The sequence below is a fragment of the Sodiomyces alcalophilus genome (assembly GCF_042370955.1).
Source record: "Sodiomyces alcalophilus JCM 7366 unplaced genomic scaffold ACRALscaffold_7, whole genome shotgun sequence".
Lineage (NCBI taxonomy): Eukaryota > Fungi > Ascomycota > Sordariomycetes > Glomerellales > Plectosphaerellaceae > Sodiomyces > Sodiomyces alcalophilus.
The window spans coordinates 3,895,473-3,916,576 of NW_027263538.1; the positions used below are offsets into that span (position 1 = coordinate 3,895,473).

General features: G+C 44.0%; 2 protein-coding genes across 2 annotated transcripts; both read left to right on the forward strand.

Moving 5' to 3' along the window:
* Positions 1-721: 721 nt before the first annotated feature.
* ACRALDRAFT_2111713 (uncharacterized protein) lies at positions 722-7,920 on the forward strand (the record flags this gene model as incomplete). Its single annotated transcript, XM_071023531.1, has 2 exons — positions 722-830; positions 7,790-7,920. Coding segments are annotated over 2 exons (240 nt in total), but the record flags the coding sequence as incomplete, so codon positions are not given.
* A 5,236-nt stretch (positions 7,921-13,156) lies between these two features.
* Positions 13,157-17,250, forward strand: ACRALDRAFT_1043928 (uncharacterized protein). Its single transcript, XM_071015329.1, has 8 exons — positions 13,157-13,280; positions 13,367-13,548; positions 13,605-13,943; positions 14,019-14,139; positions 14,278-16,033; positions 16,095-16,279; positions 16,347-16,627; positions 16,683-17,250. The coding sequence occupies exons 1-8, from the start codon at positions 13,236-13,238 to the stop codon at positions 16,765-16,767; spliced, it is 2,994 nt and encodes a 997-aa protein (XP_070872869.1). The 5' UTR covers positions 13,157-13,235; the 3' UTR covers positions 16,768-17,250.
* The last annotated feature ends 3,854 nt before the right edge of the window (positions 17,251-21,104 follow it).

A 21,104-nucleotide genomic window follows, 5' to 3' on the forward strand; every position in this document is an offset into this window, starting at 1 on the left:
GCCCGGAATAAATAAGGATATCCGTAAGTTCCTATATAATTACGACCCTTATTACTAAGGGAATTAGTGGCGTAGCGCTAAGCGAGGACTCCTAAAGCTATTACCGGTGCCCGAGCGTATCTATAGCCACCTCGCGATAAGCTTTATAACCGATCTCCCTCTTATAGGGAAGGAGAAGGCCCGTTACTTATAGGTTATCACGGATAGGCTAATAAAGGCTATTATATTAAAAGCGATAGAGTCGATAAAGGCAGAAGCCTTCGTAGAACGGTTCTTATACTATTACTTCCGATTCTATAATATACCTTTATCGATTATAAGCGACCGCGGCTTAAACTAGACTAGCAGGTTCTAGTAACACTTCTATAAGCTCGTATAAACCGAATAGCGACTTAGTATAGCGTACCACCTATAAACCGATAAAGGCCCCGAAAGGCTAAACTAAGATATCTAAGCCTACCTTAGAGCTTTTATCTGCTATACGTAAAACGACTAGGGTCGCCTATTACTAGTAGCATAGTTATCGCTAAATAACCGGAAAAGCTCTATAACCTAGCTAAGCCCGTTCTTCTTAGAACACGGCTTTTATGTAGACCTAATCTAAGTTTATAAAGAGGTGCCCTTATATCCTAAGGAGTTCGCGGCGTATAAACTGCTAAGCCGCCTATAAGAAGCCGTAGAGTTCGCCTAGGCCTTTATAGCCGCGAAATAATTATAAGATAAGGAGACCGTAAACCGGCGGCGACTTCCCGCTAAGCGGTTCGAAGTAAACGACTTAGCCTGGCTATCTATAGCTAACTATATAACGCCGAGGCCCTTATATAAACTAGGTTAGTTATATTAAAAATATAAGGTTATAAAGGTTATTAGTATCACGGGTTAACCCCTCGAAAGTGTAGTTCCGGTATAAGGCCGGAACCGCTAATTAGCACGCAGACCCGACGCTCGGACCTCGCGCTACCCTTACCGCGGATTCGTATAAACCTAGTAAATCCTATACTTCTTTATAGACCTTTTCCTTTCCTCTCCTTAATTCTAGCTAATATAATTATTCGGCCTTACTTAGTGCGATTAACCTATAACCAGCCGCTTATATAGCTAGAATTTAGCGAACCCTACGCGCTATATTAGTATAGAGCTAGATACGAACACGCCGTTAGGCGGCGGCGGTCCTATAAACCCCGCTAAGCTAGCTAAGTGGACGGATAAAAGGATCACCGAAGCTATTAATATAATGCTCGGTCCCTTATAGGAATAGATAGCTTAATAATAAGAGCTACTTTAACGATTTACGAACGGCCTCGCGAATATCTAGGCCCCGTAGTAACCTACCCCTAACCTCGCGCCCCCCTTAGAGGGAGCTCCTATAAACACGCTTACTAAGTCGGTAGCAGGTCCCCCGACCCCGGCGACCTCTACTCCCCCCTAGATTATAGTCCTATAGGAACTAAGCGAACCACGCCCGCCGTGTACTAAGCCCCTACTATATCCCGCGAAGTTTAGCGGAAAATAAACGGAGTACGCCACCTAGTTATAGCAGATACGCGATAAGCTCCTACTAAATAAGCACTTATTTAATAACCGAGCCGAAATATAGTATTATATTAACTTATACTTAGAAGGGAGTGCCTAGTAAATAGTATTAGCCTTTTATGCTGTTAAGGGGCCGGGAGGTACCCGTGACCTAGAGTCGTTCCTTACCTACCTAGACCGTATATATAAAGACTAGAACGAATAGCCTTACGCGGCCCTCGCGCTATATACCCTTAGATAACGCGAGGAGTAACCCTTTTTATAGTTCCTACCGAAATTCGAAAAACAGATCGCCTAAGTAGGTGGTAGCGAATAGGCAGATTCGGCGAAGATCACCTTCCTAGAAGGAGCCCTAAGCTAGAAGCTATATAGCGCCCTAGTTACTACGAAGTTACCCTATAACTATATAAGCTAGGTTATTAAGGTATAGAGTATCGCCTAGAAGCTAGAAGGACTACGCCTAACTAGCCGGAACACTTATATACCGAACCGAACCCGGAATTAAGAGACCGATACCGATAAAGACGTCGTGATAGGAGGGATTAATTAGGTCCGGCCCGATACGACTATAGACCGACCTTATGATAACCGGGAGTGCTAGGGTTATAGGAAAAAGGGATATATTCGTATAAACTATAAGTCCCGGGATAAGGGTAAGGCTAAGGGCGCCCGCGTAGCGAAGGTATAGGCCGAGGATAGCGATATCGCCATGAGTTTAGACGGTTCGGATAACGAAGAGTCGGGAAAAGAATAGCTCTAATATAAAAATAGGCGTTAAAGCCGATAGCCGCTCTACGGCGGGAGTAGGAGGCGTTTAAATACCTAGCTAGCGGCGACTTAGCCCTAATATTAATACGAGTAAATAAAAGATATATATATACTCTTATAGATACGGGTTATAACTACTACGCTATTATAAACGAACGCTTTACCTAAAGACTTTAATTACTATTAGTCGATAAAAGGAGATAACTACTAAAAGGATTCTTAGATATATCCGAGCCGGCTACTAGCGCTAGGATCGCCGCGTTTAAGCTTAAGATCAGCGGCTATATATAATAAGTCTTCGCCTATATAGTAAAAGGACTAGATTAGGATATATTCCTAGGAAAACCGTGGCTAAAATATAATAATATCACGTATTATACGAAGAACCGTAGGTTATACCACGGAGTCGCCGATATTAATCTATAACTAATAGGCGAGGAAGAACTAGCCGATATACGGGCTATCCGTAAAGTAAGGCTAGTCTTAGGATCGGTGTTTATAGCTATAATACGATGGATAAGAAGAGGATTAAAGGGAAAAGAAAAAAACGAGTTTAACGCCTTAATCCGGGCTATTAGTATACGGGATATCGATAAGGCCCTCCGTAAAAAGGAATTAATAAACCCTTAGGACTATATCCCTATAAATATACTATAAGAGTTCGGCGACCTTTTCGCGCCCGATAAGGCTAACGATTTACCCCCTTACCGACTAGGTATTAACTATAAAATCACCCTAAAGCGAGGTCCTAATAGGCTTAAGCCGACCCTATTATAGGGGCCCCTTTACGGTATATCCAGGGAAGAGTTACTAGTGCTCCGGAAAACGCTTAATAACTTAATAAATAAGGGATTTATATAAGCTAGTAGCTTAGCGGCTACCGCGCCGGTCTTATTTATAAAGAAGCCAGGGGGCGGGCTATGCTTTTGCTATAATTATAAAGCCCTAAACGCGATCACCTAATAAGATCGCTACCCCCTCCCTCTAATTACCAAGACCCTATATAACCTAGCTAGCGCTAAGTGGTTTATAAAGCTCGACGTAGTCGCCGCCTTCTATAAGATCCGTATAGCTCCCGGGTATAAAAGTAAAACGGCCTTTAGAACACGCTTCGGTCTTTTTAAGTAGCTAGTATATCCCTTTAGACTAAGCGGCGTACCCGCTACCTTCTAACGCTATATTAACTAAACCTTATAGGAGTTCCTTAATAACTTTATCACGGCCTATATTAACGATATCCTGATTTATTTAAGTAGATCTTATAAGGATTATAAGGCGAAGGTCCGGCTAGTATTATATAGGCTCGTAGACGCCGGCCTAAACCTAGACCCGGCTAAGTACGAGTTTAGCGTAATAACGGTATAATACCTAGGCTTTATCGTTATAGTGGGTAAAGGAGTATCCTACGACCCTAAAAAATTAAAGGCTATCCGCGACTAGGAGGCCCCTACCTTTATAAAGGGAGTACAAAGCTTTTTAGGATTCACGAACTATTACCGGATATTTATCTACGACTTTATAGGTATTATGGCTCCCCTTATAGTATTAATAAAAAAGGACCGGCTTTCTAGGTAGGGGATTAAAAAAGACGCTGCCTTTAAGGAACTAAAACGACTTTTTTAGATAAAGCCTATCCTATAGTTATAGAACCTAGACCGTAAGACTATATTAGAAACCGACTACTCGGGCTATACGCTAGGTGGTATCCTATCCTAGGTAGATAAGCTAGGACATCGCTATATAGTCGTATATTACTCGCGTAAGTTTACCCCGGCGGAGTATAACTACCCTATCTATAATAAGGAGATATTAGTAATTATAAGCTATATACTCGCCTAAAAAGCGGAACTAACTAGCTATAAGTAATTCACGATACTATTAGACTATAAGGCCCTTAAGTATTTTATAACTAAACGGTCCCTTACCGAAAAGCAAAGCCGCTAGGCTAGCGAACTAGCTTAGTTTAACTTTATACTAGAGTACCGGCGAGGTACTAAGAACTTTATAGCGGATACCCTCTCCTATCGCGAATAGGATATACCGAAGGATAGCTTAGATAACCAGGAATAGGGATAAGTAATCTAATTAATACCTAACTCCGTATTCCCGAAAATAATCCCCGAGCCGGCGATACAGAGGATATCTATTAAGCGCGTATTCAAAGCAAATAAAGACCTTTAGCGACTTTAGGATAAAGCTATAAAGACTAACCTCTAGTATTAAGGGGTCCTCGCCGCGATCACCGCGAGAGCTCGTAGCTTTAACCCCTCCCTTAGACTACGACTATAAATCGCGGAATACTCTCTTAACCCCGCGGGATATATAACCTTCCGGGATTATCTCTGGGTCCTAAGCCCTAAAGAGGACTCGCTACTAAGAGGACGCTTAGTATAAGTAATCCACGACTCCGCTATTAGCGGCTACCTAGGCAGGGAGAATATAATCGCTATAATAGCCCGATAGTTTTTTTAGCCCGGTATAAATAAGGATATACGGAAGTTTATCCGTAACTATAACCCTTATAACGGAGGTAACTAATAGCGGAATATAAAGCGCGGACTATTAAAACCCCTGCCTATACTAAAGCGAATCCGTAGCCACCTCGCGATAGACTTTATAACGGACCTGCCACCTACTAGTAAGAGTAGGGCGTGTTACCTATAGGTAATCACGGACCGGCTAATAAAGTTAGGAACCTTAGAAGCTATAGAAATAATAGAAGTGGAAGCCTACGCGGAACGCTTCCTAACCTATTATTTTAGGTTCCACGGTATACCCCTTTTAATTATTAATAACCGGGGCTCGAATTAGACTAGGAGGTTTTAACGACACTTTTATAAGCTCGTAAAGATTAAGCAGCGACTTAGTATAGCCTATCACCCCTAAACCGATAAAGGGCCTAAAAAGCTAAACTAAGATATCTAGGCTTACTTTTATACCTTTATATACTATTCCTAGGACGATTAAGGTCGCCTATTACCCGCCACGTAGTTATCGCTTAATAGCAGGAAAAGCTCCACGACCCAGCTAAGCCCTTTTTTTTTAAAGCACGGGTTCTATATTAACCCTATCTAAATCTATAACCCGATACCCGTATACCCGAAAAAAGCCGCCGCTTATAACCTACTAAGTCGCTTATAGGGAGCTATAGAATTCGTATAAGTAGCTATAGCCTTAAAGTAATTATAGGATAAGGAATCCGCGAATAAACGGCGACTTCCGGCTAAACGCTTCGAGGTAAAAGACCTTGCCTAGCTTTCTATAACTAATTATTCCACGCCTAGACCTTCGAAGAAGCTAAGCTGGCTATACTAAAAGTATAAGGTAATAAAAGTAATTAACTCCTATATTATCGAGTTAGATATACCCTTAGGAATATATCCCCGCTTCCACGTCGATATCCTAAAATAAGCTAGCCGCGACCCTCTCCCTAGATAAGTCGTAACCGACCTATAGCCCGAACCGATCCGGGACGCCCTTTATAGTAATAAAGAGTAGGAGGTAAAAAGTATTTTATACGCATAGAATAAGCGGCGAGGTCACGGCGTACGATATAAAGTATTAGTGCGCTAGGCTGGATACGTAGAACCTACTTAGGAACTATTAGACGCTATAAAGGACACTATAGCGTTAAACGTCTTTAAAGTAAAATACGGCCCGGCTAACACGAATAACGGGCCTTTATAAGACTATACTATAAAGTATACGCGAAGATAAGAGGACCTAGATATAAGGGGAAGATGACCTTTAGTCGTAAGTTAATTAAAGAGGGGGAATTCACCGGCCCCCTTACCGGTTCCTAAAAAGGTAGATAGGGCCTCTATAAAGGACTTTAGTCGGCGGTATTACCGCCCTTATTACTATTATTACTGCTACCGGTAATAGGTTTACTACCTCCCTAAAGGGCGGCGAGAATACCCTTTAGGAGGCGCGTTATCGCGGCGCCCTGGCTTTAAACCTCCTAGCGGGGGGCCTCCACCTCGCGGCGGAGACCCTTACTATTATTAATAGGGGCGGAGGCGGAGGCGGCGTTAGCGGTGGTAGAGGTAGCGGCGGGGGGTTCCTCGGATAGTAAGGCGTAATAGTTACCACGGGCTAACTTAAAAGCCTCGCGGAGCTAGACTAAAGTTAGCGGCGACCTAGTAAAAGGATCGGGAATACTTATATTATTATCGTCTAGATTATCGCGTATAGCGCGACCCGTGGCCGCTATAGGATAGACGAATTTAGCGGCGCCCGGGGGGAGCTAAAGAGGTTAGTTATAACCACTTAGCCTATAGATTATAAGGAACTTACTAGTCGGTATATATAAAATCCTATAGCGTACTTATAACACTTAGGTTTCTTTTAGGCGGCGCTAAGCCCGGACTAGTTATAACACGTCTAGTTAAACTTTATTTTAATACCCGCTATACGATTAGCGTAGGGGCAGCAGAAATTACTATAATAATAGCCGGGGGGATAGGTCGGGCCGCGCGGGCGCTTACTAGGCGTGCTAGCCTACCGGAGAGTTAGTAAGATCCTTATAGCGAAGTACTAGGCCTTATCACGAACCTCCTCTTTAGCCGGACGCTTACCGGTATTCGCTATAACAGCGAGGGCCTTATCGGCTATACTATTAACCGATTAATAACGTTCTTCCCTATTAGGGGCGGGGGGGGGGGGACACGATATCGCCGGCGACCGGCTACTCTTTAACAGTACCCTTACGGGTATAACGGGCGCTATAGCGGGGAGCAGATATCTAAACGTACCCTATTAGCCGTGATCTAATAGGATCGATATAAGGACCTATTAAGAGACTTATAATAGTTAATTAAATAGTTAAAAGGGCGTTATTTATTAAATTAATAAAAAAGCTACGAGTACGGTATAACTATACCGCGAGTTAGCAGAGAACGGCACGGTCCTAAGCACGGAATAAGCGATAAAGCTTATTACTAAAACGACGTTATAGGCTTATAAAGGAAGAATTAACTACGAATAAAAAACCGGACGGAACTACGCTTATACTATAATATCGGACTATAGAATACGATAAAAGCCTATAAAGCTATTTATTATAATAGTTTACGAATAAAGAAGAAGGAGTAACCGGGCGTTTTTAATATAAAGGGCAGGCGCTTAGTGTAACGCGGGGCGTTAGTAACTTAGGAGTAAGGTCGCCGCGAGCGCCGCGCGACTCGAATATACCCGATATAAGGGAGGATATACGCCTCCCTCGCGACGCGTTTAAGGAAAACGGACTCGGCGCTTAATTTTTATAGCCCCGGGGGGGGAGGAGGGGGGTAATATCACGGGTTAACCCCTCGAAATTATAGTTCCGGTATAAGGCCGGAACCGCTAATTAGTATATAGACCCGACGCTCGGACCTCGCGCTGCCCTTACCACGGATTCGTATAAACCTAGTAAATCCTGCACTTCTTTATAGACCTTTTCCTTTCCTCTCCTTAATTCTAGCTAATATAATTATTCGGCCTTACTTAGTGCGATTAACCTATAACCAGCCGCTTATAATTAGCCCCTATATTATAGAGTTAGACGTCCCCTTAGGGATCTATCCGCGCTTCTATATTAATATTTTAAAGCAAGCTAGCCGTGACCCTTTACCCGGATAAGTTATAGATAACCCCTAACCCGAACCTATATAAGACACACTTTACGGCGATAATAAATAGGAAGTAAAAGAAATCCTATACGCGAGGAATAAGCGGCGAGGTTACGGGACTCGACGCGAGGTTTTAATACGATAGACTAGCTACGTGGAACCTACCTAGGAACCCTTAGACGCCGTATAAGAAACACGCGCGCTAGACGACTTCGAAAAACGATACGGTCTAGTAGATATTAATAACGGACCACTATGTAAATATACCACGAGAAGGATATAAGGTCGCTAGGAAACCGCGATATGTTCTTAAAAGCCGGCCGATATTAATTATTTATTAGGAGGGTATTCGCCAGCCCCCCCCCCGGCCTTTAGGCCTATTAAAGTTACCCTAAGGGCGGGTCTTAGTTAGTAGCCTTATTACTATTACTACTACTACCTTTATCCACGGTCTTTTAAGCACGAATCGTAGCCAGGATATCACAAAGAAGCTACGTCTACTTCTTAACCTCACGATAAAGACCCGTAAGCTCGCGGCGGACCTCTTTATCGCTATTAGGGTTAGCGGCAGGGGCGGCGGAAGCGTTAGAGTCGTCTTTACCGACGGCGGCGTAATAGTCGCCGTATACTATAATCTAGGCGTCCTTAAGCTACGCGCGAGTTAGCTTAGAACGTAAAAAAGGAGGAGGAAACTATTTATATCTATATCGTTAGGCGATGCCTTATACGCCCGTCCGGCTATAATTATAGGGGCGATAAATTCTATAGCCCCCCTATAATTATAGGGGCGATAAATTCTATAGCACGGGGGGGTAGCTATAGGGCGAAGAATTAGTATAGAGAACTAAAAGCGAGGTTATATAATACTTACTAGGCGGTAACTATATATTTTAACTAAATACTCGTAATATTTAGCTTTACGCCGAGTAGCGCCCGGGCCTAATTAGTTATAGCACTTCTAATTAAATTTTTTATTAGTAATTCGGTCTATATAAGGATAGTATATAACGGCTTTAGGATAGCCGGGAGGGTAATAGGGTCCTCGCTAGCGCTTAGAGGGAGAAGGCGAGGGTTATTACCGGAGAGTTAGTAGGATACTCGCCGCTAAGATAGATAAAGTATTACCTATATTTTCTTTATTCGGGCGTTTACCCGTGTTTACTATTATTGCGAGAACCTTACTAGTATCGGACTTAATAGAGGCGGCCTAGTTATCTACCTTACCGGGAGGCGGGGGAGTAGGAGTAGCGACCTCGCGGTTAAGGGGGGCGGAGTGCTATTTACCCTTACGGATATAATAGTTACTATAATAAGGGGAAGTTATCTACGCTTATAAAGTTAGCTAGTACGCCGGCTAGCGGCGAGCCCCTAGGGATCACGGACTTATATTAACGAATTTAACGCGAAAAGAGATATAGATTAATAGTCGAGATAAAAGAAATCGACTAGGAGGGATAACGATTAAGAAAACACTAAAAGTAAGCCGCCCCGCGGCGAGTTAGCACGATATTCGCCCGTATATAGCTTAAAGAGAATAGGAAAACGTATAACTAAACGGTATTATGGATTTATAAAAGGAAAAAACGAACCTACATTATAAGCCTAGGAAATCTATGCTTATACTACGATTATAGGTATAGGAAACGGTAGAAACCCCCGGAATCGTCTAATATCGCGGTTTACGAATAAAGAGGAAGGCATAATAGGGCTATTATTTAATAGCTTAGGTAGGTATACCGAGGGAGCCGAGAACCGGTAAGGAATATAGCAGGTCGCGGCGAACCTAGCGCGACCCTAGCGCACGGATTAAATACAGGGAGAAGGTTATAGCTAATAGACCTTAGCGCACCCCTCCCTTATTTCTGTTTTAGGAACGCTAGCCGGCCTAAGGTTAACCCGAGCCGAGGAGGGGGGGGGAGGGGGGTAATGTTATAGGTTAACCCTATTTAATATAGTTCCGGCTTATAGCCGGAACCGCTAATCCGCGCATAAGCTCCCACGCTTAGGCCACGCCGCGCCCTCACGGGCAACTCGTATAAACCTAGTAAATCCTACGCCCCTTTTATATTTTCCTTCTTTCTTCCTTAATTCTAGCTAATACAATTATTCGGCCTTAGTGTGATTAACCTATAACCAGCCGCTTATATATACTAGCTACTCGAAGAGACCGAAGCGCGTCCTAAAAGCAGTTTTCCTCTTATATCCGGGAGCTATACGGATCTTATAGAAGGCAGCGATTATATCGAGCTTCGTGAACCACTTAGTACTAGCTAGGTTATATAGGGTCTTAGTAATTAGGGGGAGGGGGTAGCGATCCTGTTAGGTAATCGCGTTCAGGGCTTTATAGTCGTAGTAAAAACATAGCCCGCCCCCTAGCTTCTTCACGAATAAGACCGGCGCGGTAGCCGTTAAGCTATTAGATTATATAAATCCTTTATCTATTAGGTCGTTAAGGGTCTCCCGGAGTATTAATAACTTTTCCCTTAATATACCATAAAGGGGCCCTTATAGTAAGGTCGGTTTAAGTTTATTAGGACCTTATTTTAGGGTAATTTCGTGGTCGATGCCTAGCCGGCAAGGGGGTAAGTTATTAGCCTTATTAAGCGTAAAGAGGTCGCCGAACTCTTATAGTATATTCGTAGGGATATAGTCCCGAGGGTCCACTAATTCCTTCTTATAGAGGGCCTTATCCATATCTTATATACTAACGGCACGGATTAAGGCGTTAAACTCGTCTCTTTTTTTTCCTTTTAACCCTTTTCTTATTTATCGTATTATAGCCGTGAACACCGATCCTAAGACTAGTCTCGCCTCGCGGATAGCTTATACGTCGGCTAGCTCTTCTTTACCTATTAGTCGTAGGTTAATATCAGCGACTCCGTGGTATAACCTATAATTCTTCGCGTAATACGTAATATTATTATATTCTAGCCACGGCTTCCCTAGGAATATATCCTGGTTTAATCCTTTTATTATATAGGCGAAGACTCGTTATATATAGCCGCTAATCTTAAGCTTAAACACGGCGATCCCGGCGCTAATAGCCGGCTTAGACGTATCCGAGAATCCTTTTAATAGTCGCTTTCTTTTATCGATTAATAGTAACTAAAGTCTTTAAGTAAAGCGTTTATTTATAGTAGCGTAATAGTTATAACCCGTATCTATAAGAGTATATATATATCTTCTATTTACTCGCGTTAATATTAGAGCTAAGTCGCCGCTAGCTAGGTGTTTAAACGCCTCCTACTCCTGCTATAAAGCGGCTATCGGCTTTAACGCCCGTTTTCGTGTTAAAGCTATTCTTTTCCCTACTCTTTATTATCCGAACTATCCGAACTTATAGCGATATTGCTATCCCCGGCCTAAACCTTCGCTACGCGGGCGCTTTTAGCCTTTAAGCCTTTATCTCGGGACTTATAGTTTATACGAATATATCCCTTATTCCTATAACCCTAGTATTCCCGGTTATCGCGAGGTTAGTTTATAGTTATATCGGGCCGGACCTAATTAATCCCGCTTATTACGATATCTCTATTAGCGTTAGTCTCTTAGTTCCGGGTTTGGTTCGGTATATAAGTATTCCGGCTAGTTAAGCGTAGGCCCTCTAGCTTCTAGGCGATACTCTAGACTTTAATAACCTAGCTTATATAATCGTGGGGTAACTTCGTGGTGATTAAGGCGCTATATAGCTTCTGGCTTAGGGCTCCCTCTAGGAAAGTGATCTTCGCTAAGTCTACCTACTCGCTGCTACCTGCTTAGGCAATCTATTTCTTAAATTTCGGTAGGAACTATAAGAAGGTTTATTCCTTATATTATCTAAGGGAATATAGCGCGAAGGCCGCGTAAGGCTATTTATTCTAGTCCTTATATATACGGTCTAGGTAAGGAACGACTCTAGGTCGCGGGTACCTCCTGGCCCCCTAGCGGCGTAGAAGGCTAACACTATTTACTAGGCACTCCCTTTTAAGTATAAGTTAATATAGTACTATATTTCGGCTCGGTTATTAAATAAGTGTTTATTTAGCTAGAGCTTATCGTGTATCTGCTACGACTAGGTAGCGTACTCTATTCGCCTTCTATTAAACTTCGTGGGGTATAGTAAAGACTTAGTACGTAGTGGATATAGCTCCTAGGGGACTTTGATTTAGGGGGGAGTAGAGGTTACCGGGGTAGGAGGGCCTGTTACCGATTTTATAAGAGTGTTTATAAGGGCTCCCTCTAAGGGGGGCGCGAGGTTAAGGGTAGGTTATTACGGGGCCTAGGCGTTTATAAGGCTATTTATAAGTTATTAGAGCAGCTTTTATTATTAAGCTATCTATTCCTATAAGGGACCGAGCATTATATTAATAGCTTCGGTAATCCTTCTATCCGTCTACTTAGCTAGCTTAGCGGGGTTTATAGGACTACTACCGCCTAATAGCGTGTTTATATCCAACTCTATACTAATATAGCGCGTAGGGTTCGCTGAATTCTAGCTATATAAGCGGCTAGTTATAGGTTAATCGTACTAAGTAAGGCCGTATAATTATATTAGCTAGAATTAAGGAGAGGAAAGGAAAAGGTCTATAGAGAAGTGCAGGATTTACTAGGTTTATATAAATCCGCGGTAAGGGTAGCGCGAGGTCTAAGCGTCGGATCTACGTGCTAATTAGCGGTTCCGGCCTTATACCGGAACTATACTTTTGAGGGGTTAACCCGTGATAACTAGTGCGTCCTGTTGCTTTAGTTATTTTAGGCCTAGAGCTTCGTGCTCCTTATAGGCGGTATGCCCGTATACTAGGTTTCCTAGTGCTATATACGATAGTGCTACTAGTCCTATTACTATACGGCCCTGCTATGGTAATAAGGTATCTAATAAATACTATTACTACTATAATAGTAATAGCCGCGACTATAAGTTAATATGTTTACTACTGTTCTTACGGGCAAAAAGCAATAAAAAGGGACGTGCGCATAGTAGAGGAATAAAATCGCTTAGCCGCATTTTGCGGGTCTAGGAACAGTATATATAAGAAAGAAGAAGAAGAAGAAGAAGACTTATAAGACTTATATTGGGACCTATGTTATTATAGAGGTATATCGAAAGAAGTAACTGCGGGTTATGTAAGTAAGTGGGTTATACTAGCCTAAAGCAGTATAAGTGAACCAGGAGGACCGAACAAGGGGGGCCGGAGGACCGGTAATCATTTAAGCGTATACATGGCCAACTGCGGGGGTACTCGACTTGTCGATATAGGTACTATGACTGAAAATTGATGACCGTCTCTGGTTCCTTATACAGAAACCTTTCGAGGTTCAGGTCGGCAGATTGTGCACCCTTGATTGATGGAGGAACCGCTGCTGCCCTCAACATCCCGGGAGGCCGAGGCGGTAAGTGATGCCTCCAACCTTCATCGCATGTGCATATTTTAAGTCCCCCAACCGTTGCCATGCCACTCTAACCAAGGACGATCTAGTTGGTCCTAGCCCTCTACGAACCCTCAACACCGCAGCATCTCAAACAGATCCAGGAAACATTATCTCGTCTTCAAAAATCCCCGTCAGGCTGGTGGATCGCGCGCGACTTGCTCTCGAATGGAGATGATAAGGTAAAGTTCTACGGGGCCTTGACGGTGACCGTGAAGCTGAATACTGAAAGGTACGTCGGTGATCCTGTGTCTGGTCGACTATGTCGCATGGCTTACTCCCTGCCAGCGGCTCTCTATCGGAAGACGACTCTCTTGAACTCTTTCATAACCTGACGCAGTGGACCGTGAGGTCACTGAAGGATGGTTCCGGAACTATAGTCATCAGGAAGCTCATATCTGCCCTGGTGACTTTCTTTCTGCACTTCCCTAACCGTGGCCGACCCCTAATAAGACATCTCTGTCTCTCTCTTAGCTCGTCACAATACCAGCTTCACGGCATCGACACCTTACTCGGTATCAATGCTGTGGTTCGCAAACTGGAACCAGAAGAGTTACGTGCTGCATTATGGCTTACGGGCACTCTTGTCGAGGAAGCTGGAAAGACAGACTTGAACACTAGTAAAAAGTGAGTCCAGCCCATGTCTGATCCCTCTGACCCTTATTCCCCAGGGCAGCCGGATAACTGACGATTCATTCACAGTTCGGAGCTTTATGAAGCGATTCTTTTCAATGCCCCCGATGCTGTCTCGCTGATGTCGTATTGCTTTGCATTTGGACTTGAATCGCATGATCTATACATCGACTGTATCAAATGCCTGCAGGTATGTCATACCATGCGTCTACTTCTGGCCTTTCCCACGTGGCGCTCCTTTTCTTCTTTGGAATAGCAGCTGGCGAGAGTGACATGCCTCACTCCAATACATTGCAAACAGAGTATGGGCTTACTCGACCTTATGTAGTCCTGGATTTGGTTTTCGCAACGTGTCTCCCTTCCGAGCCACGACATTGTTAGCTCCCTTCGCACATTGACTGGACGTGTCTTTGAAGCACTCGGCAGTAGCGATCTTTTTGAGGTCGCTGGCGAAATAGTCTACGATCTTCTATCCAACCATCCCTGTTTCTTAGCCGACTCACATTACGAGTCACTTTTTTCAACAATTCACAATCAGTGGGCCCACGAACGATATCAACGGCTAATCGACGGAGATTTTGATTTCGACTCCGTATTATTCGGGCAGGTTATTCTCTCTTTGGGGGAGGCTCGAGTCCAGGAGCTCATTAAAGATGTCAGCGAGCGGAGTCAATGGTTTCTCAGCAGACTTTGCGGCCTGACCGCAGCTCGAGGCCATGTTGCTGCCGATGACAGGATATTTGTTCCTGCCATCGAATTCTGGTCGACGTTCACGGAGACACTCATCGACAACAAAATCTCGGATGACGCCGTACAGCCATGGACGGCTTTAGCGACTTCGCACATTCTCCAGGTGGTATCGAATGCGTGGCGAAAAGTAACTTTCCCCCGAATTGAGATATTCGTCAACTGGGACTCATCTGACCGCATGGCGTTTAGCGATGCCAGGAAAGACATCGCTGACTTCCTCCAATCCGTCTATGCGGTGGCAGGGCCGCAACTCGTGTCCACTTTTGCGGACCTTGTCCTCCAACAGCTGGTAGCAGAGCACTGGTGGGGATTAGAAGCTGCTGCATTCTGCCTTAAATCCCTTGCCGACTGCGTGGTTGGTAACATTTGTGACCGGCCACTGAAACTTGTGTTTTCTTCATCTTTATTTGACCTACTTCAGCGGCCTGACAGCGATTTGCCTTCCCGGGTACGTCAAACTTGCCTGTCTTTGATTGAGCGGTATGCCGATTACTTTGAGAGAGAACCAACTACGCTCCCGACTGTCCTCAACCTTCTCTTCTCCGTGTTACCTGACTCCGCCCTGGCGTGCGCGGCTGCCCGGTCTATTCAGCGGCTCTGTTACTCGTCTCGGGATATCTTGGCCGATGAAGCAAATGCTTTCTTGGCCCAATACAATTCATTATGTGCTCAGTTTCAAGTGGACTGCCTAGCAAGTGAGAAAGTGATAGGCGCTATTGCATGTGTGCTGCAAGCGATCAGAGATGACCGAACACGACTGGAGCGTCTCGACGTCCTTCTCAATTTTGTCCGGCACGATGCTGGGAAATCTCTACTGCTAATCAAACAACCTGGGCTGGCTGACGGACACAAGTGTCTACTAAGTACCGACACGGTAGAAATTTCGGAACATGCCGCCGTGAAAGCTCTAAGATGCCTCGCTAGCATTGGCAAGGGCATGCAGTCCCCTGTTGAGATTCCTGTTGACCTGGAGACTCAATCTGGCTTTGCGTATTCTGACCAGAAGGCCTTGCTCACACAAATTCAAGCCAACATAATGGACATCATTTATCAGATTCAAGGACATTTCCCCCACAGTGGTGAAGTGGTTGATTGCATCTGCGACATTCTTCGGACTGGATTTTCGGAGCGTGAGACAGGGCCGTTCGTCTTCCCACCAGAGAAGGTGGTGGGGTATTTAACACGCCATGACCATCCTTGTCCAAGGCTCGGCCTCTTTGTGAATGCCGCGTGCTCTTTTATGAGCGCGTCGAGTAATTCCCCAGGCACAGATCGGGACAATCTCTGCGGGGACCTCCTGTCCTGGATGGTCAATCTGTTACAACAACTTTCCGGTAAGACTAGCTGACCCTTCTGCATATCAACTATGGTGCTGACTGGATGGCTACTATTTAGAGCCCGACCAAGACCCCGAATTGGCACAGAGTGGCATCGACTTTGCCACTCGATTGCTCCTTAAACACCCTGCTGTCTTTTTCCGCAGGCAATCCACCACGTCCGTCGAGATACTTGTTGCTTTTGCTCTCAAAGTCCTTGAAGGGCGAGAACCGTTACCAAAAGCCGCGGCAGCAGAATTCTGGGTCAGTCCCTCTTTTCCCACAACGCTTAACGATGCTTAATGCCTGACAGCTTGCTAACACCAGATAGGCGTCGTTTGTTTCAGTCACGAGCAATGATACATCGGTGCAAGCCTTAGCTGAAGAAGCATTAACCCAGCTTGGTCCTTCGTTGGCATTGTCCTTGATTCGAGGCATCGGTGGCAACGCTGCGAGGAGCGAGCTTGATAAGCTGTGTGAGCCCCTTAAAAAATTGGTCAGTCGACATGCCAAGGCCAATGTTTGGCTTGCGAATGCGCTCTTTGATCACACCTTCCCTGCATATAAGCTGTCACAGACAGAACGGTCTGTGTTTCTGAAGAAGGTCATTAGGTAAGCGTCCCTCTGTCTTTCCAGGGATACCAACGCGCCTCTGATTCCGATTTAGTCTAAGAGGGTCGAGGGCTACCAACCAAGTCGTCCGCGAATTTTGGCTCGCAGCCAGAGGCTCGAAATTTGCATATGCGTCGTAAGACAATCCTATCGTATAGGCTGGCCCGTAAGAACACGGAACTAGTTATTCAGGGCACGAACTTAAATGTCGACCTGGCCTGCTATAGGATAAGGGGCGGAATTTTAGTATACTGATTAGATATTTCTATATAATTACTTAAGGGTTTAACTAGAATAACTATAGTGTAGAAAATAGATGCCTAGCTGCTAAGGGACTGGATTTCCGTTAGGGCTTCGAGGTGGGCTGTTTTAGGGTCGGTGGGGTCTTTTATAGAGGGCTACGGCGCTATAGAACCAGGAAAATATAGCGTAGGTCCGCTAAAGGCGCTAAGGCCTAGGGGGCCTCCTACTTAGCAGTCAGGGCCTCTATATCCTAGGAGGACCCTGTTAAAGCCGCTAGCTCCCCCCTAGCTTATAGAGCTATATATAGGGCTATAGGGCCTAAAGGAGGGCGAGGTCGTTATCGTTATTGCTTAATTTATCGCGGACACTATCTAGAAGCTCCTTTTTTACTAGGTGGTTCGGTAGGAATTTTAAGACCCTAAAGGCGTAGAGCCTATTAGATCTATTTAACTAAAACCGGGCCGGCGGAACAGCGGCTTCTAGTTCTAGGGGGCGGAGGGGGGAACCTCTAAAGGCACCTAGGGCCCTAACTAGAGCGCTATATTATAAGCGTTCTAGTCGGTCTACTAGGTAGGCTTTTTAGGACCCGGGGTCCTACCAGAGCTATAAGCCGAAGTTAGCTATAGTAGATACATAGGCTATATATAACTGCCGTAGGGCCCTAAAAGAAAGGCCCTTCTAGGAGCTAGTAAGCCTTTATAGTCGATTTAGGGCGCTAGTAGCTAAATTTAACTTTTTTTTTAATATAGGGTTTAAAGGATAGCTTAGGGTCGAAGTAGACCCTAAGCCATCTAATAGCCCTTTTAGTAGGCCTTATTTTATGCCCGGCTATAGTAGCTAAATCGATAACTATAGAGCGTTTACTATAGAAATAGATAAGCTCTGTTTTCTACGGGTTAAAAAGGACCTGGTTATTTTCGGCGGCACTAAAAAAAGGGCGTTAGCTACTAACTCTAGGGACCTATAGTTCCTACTAGCTAATTTAGAAGCTACGGATAGCTGAGAATTATCTATATCGGAGAGCCATAGGCCCTAGAACCCTTTATCTATTATAACCCCCCTAATATATATCTAGAAGAGTATAGGAGATACGGGGGAGCCTTATAGGACCCCTATATTTAGGGGGATAGGCTGCTAGACCTGCCCCTCGAATGCTAGCTGGATACGCCTATTTTCTATAAAGGAAGCGACCTAGCTAACTAAGTTCGGCGGTAGTTAAAGCTATTATAGGGTACGGAGGAGCTATAGCCTAGCGATATAATCGAAGGCGCCTTTAATATCTAAAAACAGAGTCGAAACGACTAAGTTTTTCTGATTTTTCCGTTATTTTTAGATATAATTTAGTAAAAGAAGAGCTATATCGATATCTAAGCGTTATTTTCTACCCCCTATTTAACTAGGGTATAGAAGATCGTTACGTGAATTTATAAGGAAGGCGAGTCTAGTAGCTATAACCCTTTCTAGTACTTTACCTAGGCAGTTTAGAAAGGCTATAATCCTATAAGACTTAGGATATAAATAGTCCTTTTACCCTGACTTAGGCAGAATAACACTAAGGGCCTCTTTTTAGTATATAGGGTAATAGCCTATAAAAGAAAGAGCTAAATAGGCCTATAGGAAGACCCCTGGTATTGTATTATTATAAGCGGCTGGTTATAGGTTAATTATACTAAGTAAGGCCGAATAATTATATTAGCTAGAATTAAGGAAAGGAAAGGAAAAGGTCTATAAAGAAGTGCAGGATTTACTAGGTTTATACGAATCCGCGGTAAGGGTAGCGCGAGGTCTAAGCGTCGGATCTACGTGCTAGTTAGCGGTTCCGGCCTAGTGCCGGAACTATACTTTCGAGGGGTTAACCCGTGATATTACCCCCCTCCCCCCCCCCTCCGGGACCGTAATAACTAAGCGCCGAACCTATTATTTTTTAAACGCGTCGCGAGGGAGGTATATATCCTCCCTTATATCGGATATATCCGTATTACTCGGTATTCGCGGCGACTTCGCTCCTAAGTCGCTAGCGCTCCGCGATACGCCGAGCGCTTACCCTTTATATCGAAAACGCCTAGTTACTCCTTCCTCTTTATTCGTAAACTATTATAATAAATAGCTTTATAGGCTTTTATTATATTCTATAGTTCGATATCGTAGTATAAGCGTAGCTTTGCCCGGTTTTTTATTTATAGTTAATTCTTCCTTTATAAGCCTATAACGTCGTTTTAGTAGTAAGCTTTATAGCTTATTCCGCGCTTAGGGCTATATTATTCTCCGCTAACTCGCGGCGTAATTATTCCGTATTTATAGTCTTTTTATTAGTTTAATAAATAACGTCCTTTTAACTATTTAATTAACTATTATAAGTCTCCTAATAAGTCCTCTTATCGATCTATTAGATTATAGCTAATAGAGTGCGTTTAGATATCCGCCCCCCGTTATAGCGCCCGCTATACCCGCGAGGGTATAGTCGAAAAGTAGCCGGTCGCCGGCGATATCGTGTCCCCCCCCCCGCTCCTAATAAGGAGGAACGCTATTAATCGGTTAAAAGCATAGCCGGGGAGGCTCTTACCGTTATAGCGAATACCGGTAAGCGTCCGGCTAAAAAGGAGGTTCGTGATAAGGCCTAGTACTTCGCTATAAGGATCTTACTAACTCTCCGGCAGGCTAGCACGCCTAGTAAGCGACCCCGTGGTCCGACTTATCCCCCCGGTTATTATTATAATAATTTCTGCCGCCCCTACGCTAATCGTATTACGGGTATTAAAATAAAGTTTAACTAAATATATTATAACTAGTCCGGGCCTAGCGCCGCCTATAAGAAGCCTAAGTGCTATAACTATACCGTAGGATCCTATACCTACCGCCTAGTAAGTTCTTTATAATCTAGAAGCTAAGTAGTCGAGACTAATATCCTTAGCTCCCTCCTAGCGCCGCTAAATTTATTTATCTTATAGTTACTACGGGTCGCGCTATATATAATAATCTAGATAATAATAACGTAAGTAATCCCGAACCTTTTTTAAGGTCACTACTAACTCTAGTCTAGCTCCGCGAAGCCTTCGAATTAGCTTATAGCGACTACTATACCTTATTATCTAAGGAACCCCCCGCTACCGCCACTACTACCACTAACGCCGCCCCCGCCCCCGTTAATAATAGTAAGGGTCTCCGCTATAACGTAAAGGCCCTCCGCTAGGAGGTTTAAGGCTAGGGCGCTATAATAACGCGCCTCCTAGAGGGTATTCTCGCCGCCCTTTAGGGAGGTAGTAACCCTGTTACCGGTAGCAGTAATAATAGTAATAAGGGCGGCTCGGGTAGTAATACCGCTAACTAAAGTCCTTTACGGAGGCGCTATCTGCCTTTTTAGGAACCGGTAGGGGGGCTAATAAATTCCCCCCCTTTAATTAACTTATAACTAGAGGTCGTCTTCCCCTCGTATCTAGGTCCTCTTATCTTCGCGTATACTTTATAGTATAATCTTATAAGGGCCCGTTATTCGTGTCGGCCAGGTTATATTTTACTTCGAAGATATCTAACGCTATAGTATCCTTCACGGCGTCTAATAATTCCTAAGTAGGTTCTGCGTATCTAGCCTAGTATACTAATACTTCGCGTTATACGCTATAACCCCGCCGCTTATTCTATACGTATAAGATACTTTCTACCTCCTACTCTTTATTACTATAAAGGGCGTCCCGGATCGGTTCGGGCTATAGGTCGGTTACGATTTATCTAGGGAGGGGGTCGTGGCTAGCTCGCTTTAAGATATCGATATAGAAGCGGGGATATATTCCCGAGGGCACGTCTAACTCGATAATATAGGAGTTAATTACTTTTATTACCCTATACTTTTAGTATAGCCAGCTTAGCTTCTTCGAAGGTCTAGGCGTGGAATAGTTAGCTATAAAAAGCCAGGTAAGGTCTCCTACCTCGAAGCGTTTAGCTAGAAGTCGCTGTTTATTCGCGGATTTCTTATCCTATAGTTACTTTAAGGCTATAGCTGCTTATATAAATTCTATAGCTCCTTATAAGCGACTTAGTAGGTTATAAACGGCGGCTTTCTTCGGGTATACGGGTATTAGGTTATAGATTTAGATAGAGTCGATATAGAACCTATACTCTAAGAAGAAAGGGCTTAGCTAGGTTATAGAGCTCTTCCTGCTATTAAGCGATAACTACGCGGCGGGTAATAGGCGACCCTAATCGTCCTAGGAGTAGTATATAAAGGTATAAAGGTAGG

Excerpts from the sequence above, each read along its gene's own strand:
- ACRALDRAFT_1043928 (XM_071015329.1), top strand. The coding sequence starts at position 13,236 with ATGGAGGAACCGCTGCTGCCCTCAACATCCCGGGAGGCCGAGGCG. Across the intron at positions 13,549-13,604 it reads GTGAAGCTGAATACTGAAAG|CGGCTCTCTATCGGAAGACG; the intron begins GTACGTCGGTGA and ends ACTCCCTGCCAG. Across the intron at positions 14,140-14,277 it reads ACTGTATCAAATGCCTGCAG|TCCTGGATTTGGTTTTCGCA; the intron begins GTATGTCATACC and ends GACCTTATGTAG.